This window comes from Pagrus major, chromosome 16 (genome assembly GCF_040436345.1).
Source record: "Pagrus major chromosome 16, Pma_NU_1.0".
Lineage (NCBI taxonomy): Eukaryota > Metazoa > Chordata > Actinopteri > Spariformes > Sparidae > Pagrus > Pagrus major.
Genome location: NC_133230.1, coordinates 9,705,872 through 9,723,795, shown reverse-complemented (window position 1 = coordinate 9,723,795; position 17,924 = coordinate 9,705,872). Strand labels below are relative to the sequence as shown.

Below are 17,924 nucleotides of genomic sequence, written 5' to 3'. Positions count from 1 at the left end.
ATTTTAGTGGAATTTCTTTTTTTCATCAATATTTTTTTCAAAAAATCACCATTTTGGCGAATACACCGCCCGATTTTTTCAATAGCTCCCAGGTCATTTGAGCCATCGACTCGAAATCAATGCCGACATGTCTTGTTATACTGGTAGAATGAGACACAGCAGTTTTTATTGGATTTTTGTGGAATTTCTATTTTTCATGAATATTTTAAAGAAAAGTCACAATTTTTCATGAAAACATCAGCCGATTTTTTCAATAGCTCACAGGTTGTTTGACAGAATGACTCAAAATCAATGCCACATGTCGTCCTATACTGGTTGAATGAGACACACCTGTTTTTAATGGATTTTAGTATATTGGCTGATATATTAATACTTCTCCCTCATTTTGATATCCATGCCCAAAAAATTGAGTCTCAGTTGTGCTCTATAATAAATGTCCCCTTTTCCTATAAACAAACATTAAAAACTGATTATACTGTGTGTGTACATATTCATTTTCTAACTCGGTGTAACCAGCAGAGGGCACTAATCCCTTGTGCTGTGCTACTGAAGACATCTAAGTTCCTGTGACACAACAGATCTCCCTCAAGATCACTAAAATATGTATTCTGGACCTTTTCCTTTTAGTAAGACTTCTGAACAGTGTGTACTGTACTGAACAATGAAGAGGCATGCACATTACAGTCACATGACGTTGAAGGAGGCGTGTCCACGGTCAGGTAGTTCAGCAGGTGTGGTACCTCTCTGTTCAACATGTAGTCATGGCCTCTGGTTTTTGTGAGGACTGCTCCCGACTGCTCAAAGAGTTTGCTGCTTATTTGAGGAAGGTTTGCAGAGAGTTTGGGCAAAAAGTCAGGGACGTTTTCAGAGAGCTTTGTCAGTGCACCTGCTTCAGGATTACACCTGAGAGGAGTTTCTTGACTGAGGACTCCACCTCTCTGCACCTTCTGTGTGGTAGGTGCACTTCCTTTGTTCCTGACAGCATTGTTATGGACAGGAGACACACTTACACATGCCTTGCCTGTTTTATTGCTGAGACTAAGTTTACCAAGTTGACACAGATGTTATGTTATGTTTTGTTAATTTAAATGTCGAAGATTAAAGTTAGATCAACAATGTTGTTGTTATCATAAAAGTACGGAAGCTCATTTCAGCCAAAAAGAAAAACAAATGATGAAAACTTAGCCTCGATTCAAATAAAAACATTCTCATTTAAGTCATAATTATGAGATTATCGAAATTGTGGGGAAAAAAATGTAATAATTATGGGATAGAAAGTCTAAATTATGAGATAAAAAATAAAATCATGAGTTAAATGTTGACTTTAAATCTCATAAGTATGACTTGTTATCCCATAATTTGACTCTTTATCTAAAATGTTTTACTTTTTATCACATTATAATGACTTACCATGGGGATATATCAACCTTAGTTTTCATCTCTTTTTTCTGTAATTAGCAGAAATGGGGCTCCATATAAATGCAAGGACTGGGCGATAAAATCAAATATCACAATATTTTTGACCAGTTAACTTGATATCTGACAATGTTGGATTGGATGACAGTTGGTACTTTCACAAAATATTAACACAATGAGATTTTTGATAAATAATCAGCGGCAATGTGAATATAATGACTAAGTAGGTGAAGGGAATGTATTAGAACAAGTAGAACAGTCTGGTAAGTTCAGAAAATTGCATCACTTAACTGTAATGCAGCCTTTGAAACCGGGAAAAGACAACATTTATGATAAGATATAGCCATATCCAAAATCTAAGATGATGTGTAGTATCTTAAACAAACAGTGTTCATTTTAGACTGATTATCATCCCACAGGTTTGGGGATAGTCATCATTGTCTATCTTTTTTCTCTCTCTTAGATGCTGAAGCTCTACTTAATCAGGAAAGTCTACAGGTACTGAACAGACTCTCAACCTCAGAAAACATTGATCTACAGATGACTGCAGCCATGTATTATTTACATCTCAGTCATAACTGTGAGTAAACAGGTCAAAACTGATTTTTATGTTGCTTCTGACAATCTTCATGATAGTCTGACTTGCAGATCAGTGGCACATCAAATGAAACAACTGTTTGCACTTCAGGTTTCTCATATCAGTCAGTGTGAGGATAACCTCCGCAACGGGTACGACCAGTATGCAAATTCTCAACCGTTTTTTGTTCCACTGTTGGCAGATAATCCCCAGCATGTGTGGGCTTTAGTTTCATTATGGAGAGAAAACTTAATTGATTTTATTTTGAAATCCCACCATATTATATCCTTTATTATTATAAACTGGCAGCTGCAGGAGGAGTGGGTTCATTTAAAGTGAATGTGTACCTTGTATTTCAGTTTTCTCTTTAATCAGAGCATTGTATTGATAAGGTTATGACCAGTAGTGTGCAAATGTGTGACCACATGTTGTATTTTGCATATACGTGGCAGTTGACAGATTGCTGTGTTTACTTGGTAAAGGTTGATAGAACAAAGGTTGGACATCTTTTTGAGGACATGGGTTTAAAACCAACCACAGTTAAAATATTTCATGTTGATAACCAACTTTTGCCTTTATTTAATGAGACCAACATCTAATTTAGATTGCGTTCAACTTTTTGATTTTTCTTGGTTATTCTAAAAAAATACATTAGCCGTGAATATTTTTTGTTTTCATTTTATTCTTTTTCCCCTTCCTTTCTGATCATGTTACAGTGGAGTCTTCCTTACCAGATGCCTTCATGGAGCCAATCATGGCCTTACTTCTATCAACTGATTTGCATGTGCAAAAGACCATCTCTCTCTCCTTGGTCAATCTGTTAGTAAAGAATAATGGTAAGAGATAAGAGTCACATGATATTTAAATTATCGTCTTTTGTTCATTCACTGTATTTAAAGTGTTTTAATAGGTCAAATCAATAATTATCACAGATGCATCAGATGGTTATTACTGTCCATAATGAAATCTGGTTTCAGTGTGCAAAGAGTTAGTGATTGAAATGGGGGTGCTGGTGCCCATATTGGAGCTGTTCCAGTCTGGTGATGCCTCTGCCCAGTGTCACTCATGTGCCTGTGTCATCCTGCTGGCCTCCTCAGGTTTGTACAGACAGGGAGGACTTCTTCTTCCTTCTTTGTCTTCCTCTCCTTGCTTCTTCTTTAGATTCCTTTTTCTTCCTACTTGTCTTCTCTCTTTTTCTTTTTCTTCTTCTTCTGCTTGTTCAGCATTTTCTTCTTTGCTTCCTTCTTCATTCCTTTTCCTTCCTCTTCAGCTTTTTCTTCTTCCTTCTCCTTCGTCTTCCTTCTTTTTTCTTCCTTGTCTTCTTCCTTCTTCTTCGTCTTCTCTCTTTTCCTTCTTCTTCTGCTTGTTCTATATCTTATAGCATATGTAATTATGAACACCGTCACGTACTGTATGAGGTTGCACTGCAAGATAATGGGAAGAATCAGATGATGGCATGTTAACAAATGATAGAAAAGTGAAATAGAAAATATGCTCCATAAAATGTCTCTGTTTTTCTTTCTTGTCACACAGAATCAAACAGAGAAGCTGTCATGGTGGATGGAATCATACCACTGTTGGCTTTGGCAAAATCCTACGACCCACAGGTGCAACAGAACGCAACCTGGGCTCTGTTACATCTCACACAGTCAGGTGGGATTGTTTTCTTCTAATCTCAATGTCCACGTGTTTTTCGTATAACCCAAAGCAGCTTTGTTCTTGTTCATATTATGTTACTTTTCTTGAATTTCTCTTCTTTTTCCAGACTGGTCAACAAGGATTTTATGTCAAGCAGGAGCCATTCCTGTCCTGGTCCTTCTGCTGCAGTCCTCAGATTCAGAGGTTCAGTTCTACAGCTGCGCTGCTCTTTGTAGCATCGCTGCTATCCAGGAGCACCACCCAAAGCTGCTCAGCATTGGAGGCCATTTTTTGTTGAAGTCTCTTCTGACCCTCATGTCTTCCTCTGTGCAAAAGGTAAGTGTGAACTGTAGTAGCTGATGGATACATTTTAGATAAATCAGCTGCAATGCTCACTAAAAATGTTTTTTTATTCTTTTTTTCAGAATTCAACCCAGGCATGCAGATGCCTCCAAACTCTCTCAAAGAATGGTAATTATAAACAATGAAACCTAACGACATTATACTCAGAGCAGAGGCTGTTAGTGATTTTTCTGTATAGTTCTGATCCAGGATCAGCTGATGGAGCTGGACTGTGTGTCGCCTCTGAAGGCGCTGCTGAAAACATCTTCACCTGAGTCAGCCATAGCTCTACTGTCTGCACTGTCTGCACACCCACCAAACAATGTAAGGTTTCCCACGAAAGTTGCAAACTATCTGTTGTGTGATGCAACTGTGAGTTAGTGAAATGTATCTGTGAATGCATCGGGATATTCTTTTTCCTTTTCTTGAACTCGTCATTACTGGCTTTTAAAAAAAACTGGAAACTTGAAACTTGAGGCAACTATTCAATTTAAATCCTATGATTGATAATATTTTTTTGGTTTGTTTCCAGGATGTCCTGGCTAGTGAAGGTCTGTTGGATGAGATCGGTCAGCTGCTTCATCATCACAGATCCAGCCCAGTTATAATCACACACAGTTGCAAGATAATCACTGACCTGTGCAGCTCCTGCGTGGGTCAGCAGGTACAGCGAGGCTGCAGTTTAATGAATCCATGTCACATGTCTGTAGTAAATAGGCCGACATGATTTGTTTGTGCATGGCGCCTGAAATAGATAAAGTCATGTTGATTCCTATCATTGTTATTCTAGGCTGTGATGGAAAGTCTGTGTTTATCAGGACTCCTTTGGGTGCTTCTGTCTCCCGCCTTGTCAGATGACACCTTGCTGCATGTGACATCACACTTAGATCACCTGATGACTTGGGGTAAGAGATGTGGACATTAATTAGTATTTATCTGTTCCGTTTTGAATGTTGCTACCACTCTACGGATCTCTTTTCATACGAATCATGTTCATAATGTGTCTCGATTTGCCGCTTGTCATTTCAGATGAACTCAGGTCTAAGTTGTCAGTGACGATAACATCAGAACAAGTTTCAAGACTCGTGAAGTTGTCAGGACAAATACAAACTCCTCAGTTGTCATACAACAGTGCGGCCATCATCAGCAAACTAGAAATTAATGGTAATGTCATGTCATGCAAGTGTATCGCTTATTTTTGTGAATTACATGACTTTTGTACACTCAACAAAAAACAACTATAATTTTCATGGCGAGGGAGAAGTGCTCCCTGACACAGATTTGAATTAATCAAAAATCTAAGAGAGATAATTCTTTTGTGTCCATAAAAAAGTCTTTAATCTTTTTACTTTAACTTGAAAATTCCTGGATCTGTCCCTTTATCTGGATCCACACCAAAAGTACATGGGCCGAGTCCCATCCTCCATCCAAGTTTCGTGGAAATCTGTTCAGTACTTTTTGTGTGATCCTGTTGACAAACCAACAAACGGATATAGGTGAAAACATTACCTCCTTTGCGGAGGTAAAAATGAAATAGAAAAGTTTTGTTATGCATATGAAATCTAATTTAAATGTGTTTCCACACTATTCACCCAGATGATAAGGTCCAGCTGCTGAGACCTCACTACATCACCATGTTGGATTACCTGCTGGTTTACCTCAAACAGAAAGATGTTAAGTTCCAGCAGCTTGGCATAGTGACAATATTCAACCTCAAGAAAGGTTTGTATTTATTGGGCAGCTGAGGATACTTCAGCCATTTAAATGATTTTATCAAAGCAGATATCCTGAGGTCATTGTAATTCAGGAGTTCTTAGCCTGCTTTGTGCCGTCTTCCTCTGCAGATGGAGACTTTTCATCCCTGTTGGCTAACAGTGAGTTGGAGGTTCAGCTCAGGAAGGTGCATGCGCAGACGGAGGAAACCAGACGGCTGCTGCAAATGATTCAGCCCCCCCTGCTATCTTCTGTTAACCCTTAAAGGATAAGTTTACCCAAAAATGAATATGTAGTCATTAGACCAACTACTCACCCTCATGTCGATGGAACGTCAGGTAAAGATTTGTAGTCCACAAAACATTTCAGAAGCTTCACAGCAAACCAGTGTTGCAGCATTCTCCTAGACAACTGAAGTGGGTGGGGACTTTATTTACACCCTCTTTTAAGCAGGATTTTCACTGTAGCTGCTAAGCTACTGTAGAAGCTTTAGCTCACACCCCGTCTGAAGTGGGCGCACAAGCTCGACCGTGCAGGTGGGAAAAATGCCTTTTCAAATCAGTTTCAGATCTCATGGCTTCAAGAGACTTGGATTACACCAAGCGAGCTGTTAGGAGCCATTTTATGTTTGGGTTTTTTAAGGTTTTCAAACAAGTCCCCATCTACTACTAGATAATGACAGAATTTTCATTTTTGGGTGAACTTACCCTTTAACCTTCTCATTACAAATACCAAAGGATGTGCACTGTGGGGACTGGACGAGATGTTTACATTCATGCACTGTATGGACAAGCAGCATTTTCATAATGTGTTTTAATGTGTTTATTTTACATCAGTTTTTATGTTTACAGTCAACAAATTAAGTGAAAAACAAGGCAGAGATGCAGCATAGTATCAACTTTAATTAAATATGGCATATATTTCAATTTTTACCAGGATAACAAATGACAGGTATAAGCAATACTTAAACTATAAGATCAAATATTGATGATCAGTTACATTTGTTTTTGTATGCTTTTATTATAATAAACTCACCTAACCTCTACGCCTCTAAGATTGCTTTGTAATGTGATTGCGCAATAATCAAACAAAGCAACTGTCAGTGCAATAAACGCTTTGTGCATTGTATTCTCTAAAACAACACTCACAAAACTGAAGCAAAATCTTTGGAAACTAAGTTCCTTAGCAGCTTTGAAATATGTGATTGCTGTACTTGACAAAATCATAGGGTAAGATAGGACTTTATGCAGGAAGTGAGCTTTCACCAACAACCTAAACTCTTGTGTTGTCAGCGCAAAACAGCCACTTGAGCTATTCTAATTCCACAGTGACAAAACTGAGGAAGGAAAAGTGCTTAGATGGCAAGAAATATCAGGAATAAGCAATAAGCATATGGCTAACATATGTTGTGTTTGTTAGAATGGCTATTCCTAGTATTTCACAGAGGCAACTCTATCCAGCAAACTATCATTACCACTGTCTACGTCTACTGTTTTATATTTTGGGATAGTCATTATTAGTTCAGAAACCTGCGGTACTGAAGAATAACAAATAGCTTGCCCGAGATTTGTGCCACTGGTTACACACAGAAAAGTGAGCAAATGCTGACGTCCTCAGTGAGAGGCAAGGCTGTATTTTACATGCTCTTTCAAGGTGCCGAAGGGCAGCACAATGGCTGTACTGCAGTAATTGCTGTGGTTCACGGGGAAATCACAACTCTCCAACGAAGTTTACGATCGTCTGCCCACGTGCAGGAGCTCAGATGACCTCTGAAGAAACGAAGCAAGATATAAAAAAGAATCAAATGAAATGTTTCAGAGACAGTAGAGAGGAAAGGCCACTGACAAAGTTGAAATATTTTAAACATTAGTATAGCCGCAAACAACTATTTGCTTTGTAAAGATATAATGGAGTAATGGCAACCTGACACAATCCCTCTCTGCTGTTGTCTGAGCTTCCTGTAGGATTGGGCGATGTCTAGCTGTATGACGATCTTAGTAAAACATCACAAAGGACGATAACATGGGTGGGGTGAAGGGTTACAATGTGTTTCTGGATTTTAGTAGTGTGTCCCCTCAGAGTTGTCTTAAGGCCCGAGTTGCTCATTAGCACACCACTTTGGTCAGTATTGCGTCACCAGTGCAGGGAGTCAGATCAACTCTCGTACTCATGCACTCCCGTGCCTGGATTTAAAAGCGTCTTTGTCTCTGCACTACATTGCCTTAGCTCATACTAATGTTACATAAAGTTATCCTGCTAGCTTTAATGAGAAAGTTAAGCAAACATAATAACAGTGGCATGATTGAAAGGAACAAACTAAACAGCTGTCTGCAGAAAAGAAACACCACTGCCACCAGTGTAACAAAGCATCGTTATTCACCTAACTGGGCAATAAGAACATAATAAACCGGACATGAAGAGGCAGAGATAACATTAGTGCATTGAGCAGACACAAACCTCTTTTCATTTTCTCTACCACGTGTCACAAACCAACAACTCCTGACATACTCCTATTTTGTAAATGATGGCCTATTCCATCAACTCAACCCTACTTCTCTTTCCTTTGGTTTGGTAGCTGGCACGCAAGTCCCTCTCTTTCCTCCCCACATCCATGACAAATAAACCTATTTGCACTAATTTGATCTGCACTGCCTCGTGTCACGCTTTGAGTGTGGTGGGCCAAATTTTGAAGCAAAATGGCCGTCGTCTGTTGACAAATTTTCTGTGAAAGTGAAAAAGAGTAAGAAATTCAAACAGAATCTTGATTCATATTTGATCAGCGCTGTCTAGTTTTCACAGTTTGATCCGGGCTTTGTGAGCACTGTCTGTTCAGATGCAGCTTTCTTTTTTTTCCAGCTTTACTGAGTGAACGACATGCGCATTTGTTTTGGTCTGACATCCTGAGCTCTAGTGTGATATCTAGCACCAGTGAATGTCATATATTTGACCTCTGAAATAACTTTTTCACCTGCAATGTTTTCATCAGGCAAAACCAGGCAGTATTCAAAGCAAAAATGTCTTTGTCTGGCTATTCCTGAGAAAGACCTGCTTGGTGGTGCTTGGTATAATTTCCCACCCTGAGAAAAAGCGCTCTCACGTGATCTGCTGCTCATGTCTCACCTGCTCGTTGGTGGGTCTGGATTTCATCCAGGCCTGTGAGAGTCCTCAGAGACCTACGTTCTTTGAAGGCCACAACAGGTACCATGTCCTCCTCATTGTTCAAACCCAGCTGGGAGGTTTTAGTCACCTCTGGCAGCCTGACTGCATCTTCTATAGTGCCATTGTGCACAGGATGCGTGTTTTCCTTTGGTTGCGCTTCATTTGGCAAGGGTGGCAAGGTCCTCACTGGTGCAGACTTCTGTTAAAACAGGTATTAACCCATGTAGTCAAGGACAAGCTGTTTTTTGTTTTTGTTTTGTTTTTTTGTTTTTTTTAAGTGAAGCTGGTTAGTTATAAGTGGATGCTGGTCGTGCGTCATATGAGCCCTGGGGCGATGTACTTTTTTAAAAACCGAAGAGTAAATCTCACCGTATCTGGAGAATCTGTCCTTCTGGTTCTCCGCATGATCTCCTCAAGTCGCTGGAAAAGAAAACAGCTTTGTTAAACATTCAGTTCCTTTAATAAGGCAGGACTTTTGATGTTGTTCACTTGATGAACACAGTTACAGTGATCAAACATTTTCAACCTTTTTCCTTGCTTGTCGTGCTGCCTCCTCTTTCTGTGCGATTATTTCTCGCTCCTGTTTGATCTGTTCAGCCTTATCCCTCTCTTTGGCTTGTTCCTCCTCTCTCTGTATCAGACAAGAAACAAGACAAAAAAAAAACACATTAGAAAACAAATTAGTAAAAGAAGATGTGTCCACAAGGACTGTTTGCATTTCCCACCTGTTTCTGCAGGAGGGCGGCTTCCTTCATAGCCTGAGCTCTTTCTTCCTCAGCTCGTCTCTGCTCCTCTTCCTCCCTCCTCATCTTCTCCTCAATGAGACGTTGAGCCTCGGCCTGCTGGCGTGCTCGCTCCTCTGACCTCCTGCGCTCCAGCTCTTCACGACACCGCCTGGACATGTCATAAATTGCAATATAACTATTGTAGTGGCCTGCCGTTGCAGTGTTTCTGTCTCATAGGGGGACATGCTTGTTACCTTTCTTCCTCCTCTTTTTGCAGGCGCTCCTGCTCCTCTTTCTCCCGTTGGAGCCGGGCCTCTCTCCTCTTTTCAGCCAGGAGACGTGAAGCCTCCTCTCGGTCTGTAGTCCCGGCTGAAGGCTTGGAAGTGACTTGAGGAGTCTCTGGAGTTGAAGGAGGAGGTGTTCGGAGAGGACCTGAAGAGAAATCAACTTCAGTATATACCTGTAACGCTTGAAATACTGCTCTTTGTGTTTTAAGTGTTTCTTTATCTTACTTCCATCTGCTGCTGCTCTGGTTCTTGCTTCTGTCTTGTTTTGAGGCAGGTTGGAACATGGAGTCTCAGGTGGATTCTCTTGCTGACCTTCAGCTGATGTCCTGACAGGCCTGGAGTTACCGGGAGAGAGGGCAGCGCTACAAACAGAAACATCCTCCTCAGGGACGGATGGGAGCTCAAGCTGCAGCGGGGTTGAATGTCTGCTGATCGATCTTCGGGGGGTCCTTGAAGAACAAGTAGGAGAGAACAGATGTCCCACTTTGTTCAGATTACTGTGCACTGTGGGTATTTTTGGTCACAAACTGTTCACCTACCGTTCAGGGGAGGGTGGGGGGGAGGGTCTGCTTTTTGTAACAGTGGCTTTTGTAACTGTGGCCGGTTTGACCCTGGTGTTGGCGGCAGTTGATCTAGTACTTAAGCCACTGTTTGAGTTCTTCTTATTTTTAGGAGCATCTTGTTTTTTTGGTGATTTGATCTAAAACAAAAACAAGAGAAAGAAACTCAGAATTAATTTCTTACTGAATACATCCCGTCTTTCAGTTCAATAATCTGTGCGCAGTGGAGGAAGGAACAGGCGGAATCACCTGTGCCAGATTGATGGTTCTCTGCTGGCTTTTGTTGGGACTAGGGGAGGCATTTCGAGTATTTGAGACACTGTTCGAGTTCTTCTTAGGAGTGTCTTGTTGTCTTGGTGATTTGTACTAAACCGAAACGAAGAAAAAAAGCAAGGCAAGGCAAGTTTGTATATATAGCACCATCAGACACAAGGCAATTCAAAGTGCTTTACAAGGACATTGAAATGCATTAAAATACCACATTAAGAAAATGTTAAAATTGCGTTTTGGCATTCCGGCCGAGCTGCAGCTGTGTAGCCCTAACCCTAACCTGTGAACACATAATTACAATAGTTTGGCCTTTTGAAGAAAAATGCATGAACAAGTTTTTCTGGTTTCTGACTGAACAGGTAAAGACAGAAAAAAGAGAAATATCACTTATATATTTGATATAAATGCTGATATTTAGCAACACATCATGACTGCGAGTCCAAAGGAACAGCTGGACTTACCTGTGCCAGATTGATGCTTCTGTACTGGCTGGGGATCGGACTGGGGGAGGCAGTTGGCCTGTTGGGGACTGAACCGGAGCGCTGGGGTTTTTGAGGAGTGATGGTGATGGTGGTGTTCATGGAGTGAAATGAAACTGCACGACGACAAATATGAACAACTGATCCAGTGATTTGTGCCATAATTATGAAGGAAATAGGGACAAATGGTGGAAAGAGTGATGGAAATGAAGTGAAGTGGCAAGTAAGCAGAGAGGAAAGTGAGCAGCGTTAGTATTCAAAGAGCTGGAAAGATGAATTGAATTAGTCTCTTAAAACCATTAGTGTTGCATTGCTATTACATCAAAGCAAATGGGTGCATTCTGTTATCATGAGGGAGAGTACCTTCTTCTCCTGACTGACAACCAGCACTCTTGCTCCTGGCCAGATAAGAGCATGTGGGGGTAAGGAGGCGACTGACCAAGTTCTTCTCCCATGGTGTCAGTGGTAAGCGACGTGGAACTAGCGTATTGATCAGTATAAAGTTTTAGTGCGGCAAAAACAAAAGATAAGGCACTCCAAGAATTGTTGTGTTAAGATATGTTACAAAAAGAACAGATACTGTTAAGTAGGGCTGCAACTTCCGATTGCTTTTATTGTTGATTAATCTGCTGATTAAAATGTCCAAAAATTGTGAAAAGTGCTCATCACAATTTCCCAGAGCACACTAAAGTGACATCTTTGAATTGCTTTTGTTCAACCAACAGTCCAAAACCAAACGACTGTTTATGACAAAGAAAAGCAGCAAATCTTTAAAAATGTAAGTAGCTGCACCCAGCAAATATTTCTTAGTCATCAATGAATATTCTTTAAAATGACTAATTGATTACTCAACAAATCGTTGCAGCTCTACTGCTGAGTATGGCGTTATGAGTTTAGAAAGATCATGTTAAAAGAGAGGGAAAAAAGGCGGCACATTCATCTCTACTCACCGTTCTTGGCGGGCTTCCTTCCTCTTGAGTTCTGACCGGGGCTCTGCTGGGCCTTTTGGCTCTTCTCCTGCGTCCTACGCACTGCTGATTCATGGCGCTCCTTAATTCAGGAAAAACAAGTTTCAGTGTTACTCAATCCAGAGCTGTGAAATCATCACCCATACTAAAAATAATAGATTTTTTTTATTATTATTTGAAACAAACAAAACTCACTTTCTCCTCTTTCAGTCTCTGCTTGCGCTTCTCTTCCACAGCAGCACGCCTACTCTCCTCTTTGAGCCTCTGCTCCAGGAGTTTCTTCTTGCGTTGCTGCAGTTGCTGTTCGAAGTACTGCCTGGCCCGCTGCTCCCGCTCAATTCTGCTCAGCTCCCGAGAGGCTGAGGAAAAACAGTTAACCAGTATAAATAGATTAATCAGTAATGTGTGGTGATCTTACGAGAAATTGAGGACAATGCATTAACGGTGTCATAAAGGGCCTTACATACCAAGTGCCTTCTCTTGCTCTTCTCGTCTTTCCCGTGCTGCTTTCAGCCTCTCATCAAGGTTTTGTCCATTAGCCACTAGAATGCCAAAATAAGAGTTTGTAGTCACTGGTTTGATGCCATCAACTACTACTATTAGTTATATTCATTAATGGAAGTAGGGAGAAACATGGGGGAACACTGCTCCAAGAGCAAATGATTTTAAATGTCCTAGTGCTATTCAATGTTTTTATTGTGTGCTGCTGTCAGTTTTGGAGGAATTAAAATGTTCATGTTCATATTTTTGCTATTGTCAATCCAGAGGAGAGATCCCTCTTCCTATGTATGATGTGCTCCTTCACTCTGCTCTGATGACGATGCGCTCAAAAGTCTGGTTAAACTTTACTTGAGTCGATGCAGCAATTAAAGTGCAGCGTCTTTTGCATTTACCGGCAGAAACAAGGGCAAAGTTTCCAAATATCCAGCATGAGTGCTTCACATACATACAGGCGGGGTGCATTCATGACTACAATCAGAAATGGATGTTCAGATATTGACACTTCCACTTTCAGGGCACTCAGAGCACCCTCTGTATGTAGAATATTTTTGGTCATAATTAAAAATCAAAACAGAAAAGAAAAAAGAGATTCTTAATAATCAATCAAGAGATTATTATTTGTATTACACTACGGGGAATAATCCGGCCGTAGTGACCAAGTGTGAAATATATATATTTCACTACACTACACTAATACAGCAGAATACCTTAGACAAACGATTATGCACAGTATGATAGCTGTCAGTTTTTGTACCTGCATGCATAAAACCAGTATACTGCTGCAACCCTATTATCCAATTTCATAATATTTTGACAGCTGCTTGATGAAAGGGTGAATATGATAGCTCTGTCAAACCTGCAGCGATCCGTGAAGAGGCAGAAACGGCTGTTTTCTTTGCCTGTGAATTTGGTTTGCAGTTGTCTAAAAGTGAGGGAAAAACAGCACGTTATTCGGTTAAAACACAGCAATACCTCTGTTTTTATTCTTCTCAGTATCCATTTGATATTTGGATCTATAATATACTTAGAATTCTACCATTAAATTAATCTTTTAGCACAACAGATGACGCAAAGGGGCTGTTGCATTTAGACTAAAAAACAAATCAGCTTGAGGAATCTCTCCCAAACAGTGGCTGTTATGGACTGTGATGGCCTTAGGGGTCAGCTGCATATAAAAGAGGCATTATAAAGTGCTTGCGTATCAAAGGCGAGGAGAACATGGTAGCACCTGACCAGTCCTCATGTAAGATGACTAATACAAGCAGTGGAAAAAGTCAACATATAACATATTGATGTTCGTAGAAAAGCACAAGGGGAAAAAATCACATGGATATATTCCTTTAGGGATAAACAATATCAGGATGCTGATTATTCTATGTATGTTATGTAATCTGCGTCCACAGATGCCCCCCGATGTCATCATTTTTATGGCAGCTATACCTCAGTTAAAAAATGTTGAATGATTTCTCAGTATACTCGATTAATGCGTCATCAAAATGATCAGATGATCCTGTTTTTATGATCTACAGTCATGCTGGCTTTGCTTCAACAAACAGCTTGTTTTGAGAAGATAACATACAGATCCTTTTTAAACAAGAGCACAGATAAAGCCTACTAACCTCCCGTTCTTTCATATCCTTTCCCCTTCCTCTGGTTCTCAATGGTACGTGTAGATAGTGGTCCCTGCGATGGAGGGACGACACTCTGTTTCTTCTGCACAGCCATGCTAGCTAGGTATTGAGCCTGGCATACCAATGCTCTCACTCAAAATCCCCCTCCTCTCTCTCCTCCTCCTCCTTTGAATTTCTATTTCAAGATGCCTTCGGGTCCTCGCTTTCCAAGTGCGTTGCCCTCTGCATCAGCTGCTTGTCCATCTGTGCCTTACAAACCAAGCATGAAAACAAAGCATCCACTTATACCCCTTTCCACTGGGCTACAGATAAATTAAAGCCAGGTTATCCACAGAGAAAAATCACTGCTGTCTCCTTTAAGGTTATGGAAGTCTGGAGAGATTCTGATCCTCACTGAGTCTCATCTATAAAAAGGATACTCCCCCCCCCCCCCCTTTAAAGATCTCACCCTTGTGAGCTGCTCTGCTTTACTTTCAACATAATATAGCTGTGTCACTTTAACTCCCCCACCACAGTGCCTGCCTGCTAGATGGAAGCGGCCAAAGGGATGCAGGGTTTCCTAGAGACAGGGGAAAAAATGGAAGCAAAGCCGAAAGCCTGTCTTCATGAATTATTACTATGACAAATGCGGGATAATATTCATTGACATACATTGTTTGGACATTAACTCACTCTGATGGAGTCAGTGTCCTCAATAGCTGAGGCAAAACATTGAGTGTTTTTTTTTTCTTTTACTCATGATCCCCCCTTGATGAATGAAATGGTATGACCACTAGATGGAGGTCTTTCTTTCTAGAGAACAAGCTCAAGTCAGCCTGGCCTTTAAAGGGTAACTCCACCAATTTGACACATTAATGTGTGTTTTCAAATCTTGGGGAGTACTGCTAGGAGTATAAAGCCTTCAGTGACAGCAGAGGAAGATGCACGTAATGTGATATATCATCATCATATACGATTTGTCCGAAGGTTTTCTCTCATCTGGTGAAATATATCAACATCTACATCACTTTCAAACAAATGATAAATCCTAAAAACTGTGGTGACCCTCTGACTTCTTTGGCCTTTGTGATACTCTTTGCTTGTGGTGGAAAGAGTATTCATATCCTTTACATAAGCAAATGCAGCACTGTGGAAATACCAGAGTAAAAACCCTGCAGTCGTAATTATTAATTCATTATATCAGCAATATGTAGGTAAAAGTACTAACTATGCAGAAAAATGGTCCCTGTCAGTGCACGCTGCATTACTGTGTGTTTCACTGCTGTAGATGTTTAAGTTTAGGATCATTTTCACTACTTTATATAGCCTACTGTTTAACCTACAGCGACACAAAAGAAAATAAATAAATAAGATTACTTTAACTTCCAGCTACCCTTCATTGAAAAGTACAATGCAACCTTCACAGCGATGACACCCCAGCGGCCCTGAGGTGGTGCTCCCATTCATTTCTGTGGCAACAACAGGTTGCGTTAGCCCATGTACACTAAGTATGTTATGTTATGGACAGACTATTTGTGCAAGAGGCCGGCCTAACCACATTCATCATGACAGCACTGGATGAAAGACAGAGTAGATGTAATCTATTTTGCTTCCTTAATAAGTCCATTTGGGAGCCATTTAAGAAAGTGGACGCACAATGGAGGCAAAATTGTGCCATAAATAGGCCGAACCTTTTTGTCTATATAAGTAACGCAGCATGTTTTGGTGATACAGAAGACATTTCAAGCCACAGACCAAACAAACCAATCATTCAGATTTTGTGCAATCAATTTTAAGTAAGTTTCTGGGGTCATTTGAGGTCAAATCCACCTGGGCCCTACGTGCTTGCTGTCGAGTACAATGCCCTCCCCCCCACCGACACCAACAATAACAATGCCCTTTGGCTGTGTTTCACTGATGAAGCTTGCCAAACTCCTCCATCCAAAAGTCTACAGTGTGTCATAAGGATACTCTACACCATGGTCAGCTGGTGCGCCCACAGAGTCACTGGAGCACAAACAAGATGGTGATAACCCGCCTACAACCAACCGCCAAAAAAGGACTTTGGACACTGGACCTACATGGGATAAGATTGCATGGTTAGTATCAAGTAATTCTGTGGCTCACCCTAGACGGCATTGTCAAAGGTGTCAATTTAAGGGCTTGGTTGCTTGCTCATGCATATTCATTAGTGTAACCTAATTATACACCCAAAATTCAAATAATAACTCTCCTCCATTTTGCATAAATGTCAGTATTCTTAGCTGATGTCTTGCATCTAAGAGGACTCATTTCTTCTTAGAGGTTCTTTGATATAATGCAAGGTTAATTGTTAATGTAATAATTGTTGTCTTCATCAAGTTTTTTCTCTTTATCAGACGCAAAAAGTCATCTGTGATACATCGCTTTGGTGGCTGATGTCAACTTCAAAGTGTTTAAAGTTGCATACGATGACAGCACCCATCAGAGAATGAGGTTAGTATATTAGACTACAGGGGCGACCAGTAACTTTGCACGATTGGTGACATGGTTACCGGCCTTCCTGGAGGAACTAGGACATCTCCTCAACCCCTCGTAGCTGTTATTGAATAAGGTAATTAAGGGCAGAATCCCTCAACAGATTGGTCAGGTTGGTGTCGCTGAGAGTATCACACACTTCCAGGTGAGCAGGCAGGAAAAGGATGCATCGGTCACAGTTTTAGGTTAAAACAAGAAAATTAGTTGCATAAAGTTAAGCACGCTGTTTTGTTTAAAACACATCTACTAAATATTGATTTATATATGCATTCTTGAATGTAGAATACTACATTTCCTAAAGTGAGTAAAACATGATGATATTTACGCAGTTGAATAATAATGATAATGTGTTTCCCTGTTATTCCCTCTGACTAAAATGTATTTCTTTTGTTGTGAACAGTGATACCTCCTCATAATGAGGATGCCACATGCAACACTGACTGGAGCCTTTAAATAATTTAGAGCCTTGTTTAATCTGACACCAGCAACTTTAGACTTTGACGTATGGCTTACAGACTGGCTGTATGTGTAATTGATGAGATGATGAGTTGTACTTCGGCATTCAAAAGAAGTTGCATTGAATAGAAGTTGCTAAAGCATGCCGCATCTTAGCAAAATAAACATAATCAGTGCTTTTAACACTGCTTCCTAAAGTTTGTGGAGGAACATGTGGCATGTTTTTCTTATTCGATCCTTGTTTATTCAAGAAAATAGCATGAAGCAAAACATAACAAACAGCACCGGTGTGATTCAAAATTGGCGTCAGTTTTTAGACGCTAAGGGTCAAACCTGAATGGATTCGAAACACAAGGCATTGCAAATAAGCACAGACACCGTTGGGTGACTCCATGACAGAAGACAGTGTGTCTGCACGGAGGCCTAATTTGGAGCCACATCCTGTTAAAGATTAAAAAGGGAGCATTCTTCCAAGTAGGCTGAGCTGACATTTTGTTTACTTCCATGAAATTCTATCACCAGTGACGAGGCCGTAAATTGATTACCTCATGCTCACACGTTTTGAAGCTTTTTGAGTGAAGTACTGTTTTCATAATACGATAATAAATAAATGCAACGTGACAAAATGTTTTTGAATATAACCTGCAAAAGGCAACATGTTGTACTTTTTGACTATTCATTACTTTAGTTAGGATTAGGCTTTTTG

At 40.4% G+C, this 17,924-nt stretch overlaps 2 protein-coding genes across 2 annotated transcripts; one reads left to right on the top strand and one right to left on the bottom strand.

Annotated features, from left to right (window-relative positions):
- Positions 1–761: 761 nt before the first annotated feature.
- On the top strand, positions 762–6,142 carry LOC141011230 (uncharacterized). The gene is made up of 13 exons (XM_073484493.1): positions 762–954; positions 1,880–1,996; positions 2,710–2,829; positions 2,971–3,090; positions 3,527–3,646; positions 3,759–3,967; positions 4,057–4,102; positions 4,173–4,297; positions 4,506–4,637; positions 4,764–4,878; positions 5,003–5,137; positions 5,570–5,695; positions 5,818–6,142. Exons 1-13 carry the CDS (start codon positions 762–764, stop codon positions 5,949–5,951), a joined length of 1,692 nt encoding a protein of 563 aa, XP_073340594.1. The 3' UTR covers positions 5,952–6,142.
- Positions 6,143–8,795: 2,653 nt separating this feature from the next.
- Positions 8,796–14,746, bottom strand: map7a (microtubule-associated protein 7a). The gene is given in 16 exon segments (XM_073483126.1): positions 8,796–9,044; positions 9,215–9,265; positions 9,372–9,476; positions 9,571–9,739; positions 9,825–10,002; positions 10,083–10,306; positions 10,397–10,468; positions 10,609–10,631; positions 11,149–11,306; positions 11,530–11,646; positions 12,117–12,216; positions 12,330–12,493; positions 12,602–12,676; positions 14,255–14,366; positions 14,368–14,428; positions 14,715–14,746. Coding segments are annotated over 16 exon segments (1,890 nt in total).
- Between the last annotated feature and the right edge of the window lie 3,178 nt (positions 14,747–17,924).

Bases quoted from the DNA above. Each gene is read 5' to 3' on its own strand.
- LOC141011230 (XM_073484493.1), top strand. From the start codon at position 762: ATGGCCTCTGGTTTTTGTGAGGACTGCTCCCGACTGCTCAAAGAGTTT. The intron at 4,638-4,763 runs GTACAGCGAGGC...TTGTTATTCTAG, and splicing joins GCTCCTGCGTGGGTCAGCAG to GCTGTGATGGAAAGTCTGTG. The intron at 5,138-5,569 runs GTAATGTCATGT...CTATTCACCCAG, and splicing joins CAGCAAACTAGAAATTAATG to ATGATAAGGTCCAGCTGCTG.